At 68.3% G+C, this 4,925-nt stretch overlaps 1 protein-coding gene across 1 annotated transcript in view; it reads left to right on the top strand.

Moving 5' to 3' along the window:
- The window catches only part of PRRC2B (proline-rich coiled-coil 2B), a 40,463-nt gene that overhangs the window by 31,648 nt on the left and 3,890 nt on the right, over positions 1–4,925 (top strand). The window contains exons 20-26 of the mRNA XM_004677874.2: positions 241–570; positions 745–831; positions 1,259–1,363; positions 1,475–1,667; positions 2,343–2,440; positions 3,207–3,334; positions 3,761–4,001. Of these exons, the coding sequence (XP_004677931.1) occupies positions 241–570; positions 745–831; positions 1,259–1,363; positions 1,475–1,667; positions 2,343–2,440; positions 3,207–3,334; positions 3,761–4,001 (1,182 nt within the window). The remainder of the gene's footprint in view (positions 1–240; positions 571–744; positions 832–1,258; positions 1,364–1,474; positions 1,668–2,342; positions 2,441–3,206; positions 3,335–3,760; positions 4,002–4,925) is intronic.

The raw sequence follows: 4,925 nt of genomic DNA, 5'->3' as shown, positions 1-4,925 counted from the left end.
GTTCGTCATTCTGGGGCTTTCGGCAGGTTTGACTGGGAGCTTCCTTGAACGGTAAACCCCGCTTACACTGGGGAGTCATGACGCAGATGAAGCTCTGTGGAGGGCGACGCCGATGGTCGTCAGCTGCCGGCGAGGGCCGCACGCTGTGAGTAGCTGTCGCTTCTGCGTGCTCTGGCCGTGGGCACCTGCCTGGCCTCGAGGACTGGCAGGTCGCTGTGAGACGAGCTCTTCCTCCCCCAGTCTGTCTTGACCACCCCTCGTGAAAGCGACGGGCAGTTGAGTCGATTCGCGCCTTGGCGCACGTGCGGCGTCCGGCTGGCGGCGCCCGGCGGGCGGTGCGCGCCTGTGCCACAGCGCTGCTTTCCCGCCAAGGACTCGGACCAAGGCTCAGCCCAGAGCAAGGAGCACCGGCCAGGACCCATCGGCAACGAGCGCTCCCTGAAGAACAGAAAGGGCTCGGAGGGGGCCGAGCGCCTGCAGGGACCCGCCGTCCCGCCGGTCAACGGGGTGGAGATCCACGCGGGCCCTGTGCTGCCAGTGCCGCCCATCGAGTTTGGAGTCAGCCCAAAAGTGAGGCTTCGCCGTGTCCCGGCCCGACGCCGCTCCCGGTGCTCTGAGGGAGGGGACAGCTCCTGGGGCGCGGGGGGCAGGTCCCGCCAGCTGCCGTCTGGCGGGCGGCGGGCGTCCCGGGACCCCGCCGAGGGCTGAGCCGGCCACCCAGCGGGCTGTCTGCCCCGTCTCCAGGACTCGGACTTCAGCCTGCCGCCCGGCTCTGCCTCTGGTCCTGCGGGGAACCCGGTCGTCAAGCTTCAGGATGCCCTGGCCAGTAACGTGAGTCTGCTGCCCCCAGCTCGGTGCCCTGGCCGCTCTCTGCATGGCTTCCTGGCCGCGACCCGTCTGCTAGCTCACCTCCTTGGCCCAGGGGTTCAGTGTTCCACAGCCAGCCTGTGACCTCACCCTGGGCTGAAGTGAATGTGGAGGTTGGGTTTGTGTGCCGCTTTGATTCTCCGGTCTTCTGAGCTCTCAGTCTGCTACCAGAGGCCTCTTGGTTTCCCGGGCAGTGGGGGTGGGGTGCGGGCTGAGAGAGGACTTGGGGGAGTTGCCCAGCAAGGAGACGGTGCCCGGGTGCGCCCAGTGGGCTTGTTGACAGGGGCCGCGTGGGCGGCAGTCTGGAGCTCAGCCGTGGCCCCAAGAACATCTGGCCTAAACTGGAGGTGCAGTTGACGATGTTCTGCCGTCCTGGCCGTCTGTCCCCCAGGCCGGGCTGACACAGAGCATCCCCATCCTCCGGCGCGACCACCACATGCAGCGGGCCATCGGACTCTCCCAGATGTCCTTCCCCACCGCCGACCTCACTCTGAAGGTGACCTGGCTCAGCCCCGGGCCGGCCACCGCGTCCTGGGCCGGGGCGGGGGAGCAGCTCCCCCCACTGCTTCCCTGGCGGTAACTTGCGCCCCTCCCCTTGCTTCTAAAGATGGAGTCTGCACGCAAAGCGTGGGAGAACTCGCCCAGTCTGCCTGAGCAGAGCTCTCCGGGGGGCGCTGGCTCCGGCATCCAGCCCCCCTCCTCCGTGGGAGCGTCCAGCGGGGTCAGCTACAGCTCCTTCGGGGGAGTGTCCATGCCGCCCATGCCCGTGGCGTCCGTGGCACCTTCTGCTTCCCTTCCAGGTGTCTCATTCTTCTCTCTGGGTTGACTTGGCACCACCCCGATTCAGTGGAGCGGAGGGCTGGGCGGTCAGCACTTCCCTCGAGCTGCGGAATCTAGCATTTCGGCTCTCCACCTCCCAGGCCGAGGAGCGGGGCGCAGCCAGCACACCCCTGGCCTGGCCGGTCCCGGGTCCATTGCGTGCCTCGACCCTGGGCACAGCTCCACCCACCGTGGGGCCAGGCAGGGAGGGCGGTCCGAGGGCTGGCTGCTCTGGTGGCCCCCGAGCACTCCCAGGTGGGGGCTGGCTCCCCCGAGTGCTGGTGTCCGAGCTAGGCGGGAGCTGCCCCGTCTCCGTGATGCAAGTCCAATAGATCCTTCTGATCTCCGCTGTGCACTCGCTATCAGGGAGGTGAAGAGGAGCGTGGCTGAGAGACTGAGCGGCTGTTTCCGCGGCCCCTTCCTTCCTGGGTGTGGGGCAGCCGGGTGGAGGGCCGAAGCTCACCCCACCCCAGGTCCTGACACTGCACCCTCAGCCAGGGTGTCCTCAGTGGGGTGGGGTGCAGGACGCCTGGGTCTGAGCAGGCTCTGTGCGCCTTCCCCCGTCGAGACCAAGGAGAGAGCAGGTGAGAGTCCGAGAGGCTTCTCAGGGCAATGAGGCTTCATCCTTCTCCCTCCCTTCTGGGCTCTGTTTCTAGGTAACCACCTGCCACCTCTGTACCTGGACGGCCACGTGTTTGCAAGTCAGCCCCGGCTGGTTCCTCAAACGATACCTCAGCAGCAGAGTTTCCAACAGGTGAGACCACGGGCCGGGTGGACAGGGAGCAGCATGGGCTGGGGTCCCTCTCTCCAGCCGCTGCCGTCTTTGGTTCTGTGCCCCATCTAATGCCCAGCACCTGGGTCTCCCGGGCCAGCAAACACTCACCCCGTGAGCGGCGTGGAGGCGGCGTGAGCCCAGTTCTCTGGCGCCGCCTGGTATCCCTCCCTTCAAGTGTCCCTTCCTGTGCCCCGGGCGGGGAATTAGCTGAGATGAATTCTCTTGGTGGCCAGTTGCCCTGAGGAAGGGAAGAGAGGCCTGGAGCCTTAGAGGCCATTTCAGCGGCCAGTGGGGTTTGTGCGTTTGCTGGATTGGCTGTGTCCTGTGGGAAGGGGAAGGGCTTGGGCGCTGGTGCTGGCCTGCTGCCTGGGGTGGCCGCCCCGGCCCCAGACCGGTGGGCAAGTGGGGACCGCAGTGCAGATGCCAGGGCAGCAGACACCGGCTCTCTGAAAGGTGCTCCGCGCCGATTCTGAGCGCTTGGCCTGTGACCCGCCTGGCCGCGCCTCCTGCGCCGCCTCTGGGCGCCTCCCCTCACCCTGCGCTGCCCGTGTGGTGGCGCCAGGTCCCACCTCGGTGCCGTGCAGAACCAGCACTGGGCCTGGGGTTGCTGCCAGCTGCTGTTTCCCAGGAATGGGGCTGCGGGGCAGTACGCTCCAGAGCGTGGGGGGCAGAGCTCCTGTGCCCTGCCGGGCCTGGGGCGGGCGGGGCCGCCGGGCACCGCCTGACAGTCTGGCTCCTCCCACAGGCTGCGGCTGCCCAGCAGATCCCCATTTCCCTCCACACGTCCCTGCAGGCCCAGGCCCAGCTTGGGCTGAGGGGCGGGCTCCCTGCCTCCCAGTCCCAGGAGATCTTCAGCTCCTTACAGCCCTTCAGGTGAGCTGCAAGGACGTGGGTGGGCGGGCCGCCCCCCGCCCTCGGGCCCGCGCGCTGCTTCCCGCTCCCTGCCCTGGCGTGTGTTGGTCTTTCAGCCTGTCCACGGCTCTCGTTGGCTGCCGCAGCATAAGCCGCAGGCCTCGGCGTGCTCTGGCGTCCGCCGCCTGTGCGCCCCTCTCTGTCTGTCTGTCTGTCTCTCTCCTTTCTCTCCTGGGCCTGGCACAACCTGGTCGCATCTGTTCAACCCGGTGTTACTCAGATGCTAAAGCAGCAACGTCCACACTTTCTCTGTTACAGGCGGGTCCTCAGGCCACACCCGCTGTCCTCTGGTTCAGGCCAGTGGCCTGTGCTGCCGAGCCTTGCCTGACCCCGGCTCACTCGCTCTCGAGCTCTGCGATGACCCTGGCGCCCTGTCTGCCTTCGCAGGTCTCAGGTGTACATGCACCCCAGCCTGTCGCCGCCCAGCGCCATGATCCTCTCGGGAGGCGCGGCCCTGAAGCCCCCGTTCTCCGCATTCCCGGGCATGCAGCCCTTGGAGATGGTGAAGCCGCAGTCGGGCTCGCCCTACCAGCCCCTGAGCGGGAGCCAGGCCCTGGTGTACGAGGGGCAGCTTGGCCAGGCCGCCGGCCTGGGCGCCTCCCAGATGCTGGACTCGCAGCTCCCGCAGGTCAGGACCCTCCCACCGCGCCACCCGCCTCTCGCGGCGGGTTCCTCTGTCCACCTCGATGCGTGCTGACGTGCGTCCGCGGCCCGTGACCACCCCGCTCGGGCCACGAGAGCCAGGCAGAGCCTCAGCTCCTTCGTCCCCGAGACACGGGTTTCCCCTCCGAACTCAGCACTTCTCCCATCAGCGTGGGCCTTGGAGAAGGGGGTCCCTCCTCCCCCCACACCTTAGGCCCGCCTGGCCCTCCGGCTGCCCGCGCGCCTTGCGATGGGTCCAGGCCCTGCCCCCTGGGCAGTCACGGGCCTTCGCTCCTCCCTCGGCCCTGCTCGGTCTCCCCGCCACAGTCCTGTGCTGGTGTTTGGTGCTGTCACTGTCAGTGTGGGGTGCCCCCGGCCCTCGGTACCCGTGAGCCCTGTCCCAGCGCCTGCTCTGCTCACAGTCCCATTTTGATGTGGTCGCTGCCAGAGCGGTCTCTCGGTCATCTCAGGCTCAGGGCCCCCGCCACCCCCACCCTGACCTTTCCAAGCCGCTCTCTCTGGTGACCCAGCTCTGCCCCCTTGTGTCGCCTGGTCTGGCACCCCCCTGTCCCGGCCAGCCCGCCCTGGCTTCTGGCCCAGTTCCTGGCCTGCAGCTTGCTTCTGGGGGCCTCCTGCCCGCCAGCACCTTCCTGTGTCACCAGAGACGGGCGTTGTGGCCCAGGGGGGCCCTCTGCGAGCTCCCCACCTGTGCTGTGGCGCCCCCACCCCGCCAGCCCCGTGAGGAGCGGTCTGCGTGCCTCCGCGCGCGGCCTGAGCCGGCTGGCCTGCTCTCATCCTGCCGGCGACCCGGCGACGCCACGTGGCCCCAGACCCTGCTCTTCGCTTGCTCACGGGGACACCTGGCCCCGACGCCGCCCCGGCCTCGGTGCGCCGGTGTGCCAGGCTCTGC

Source organism: Condylura cristata, unplaced genomic scaffold (assembly GCF_000260355.1).
Source record: "Condylura cristata isolate star-nosed mole 26May11 unplaced genomic scaffold, ConCri1.0 scaffold00006, whole genome shotgun sequence".
NCBI classification, from domain to species: Eukaryota; Metazoa; Chordata; class Mammalia; order Eulipotyphla; family Talpidae; genus Condylura; species Condylura cristata.
The sequence above is the reverse complement of the archived record's forward strand: the minus strand, read 5'-3'. Positions and strand labels throughout refer to the sequence as shown.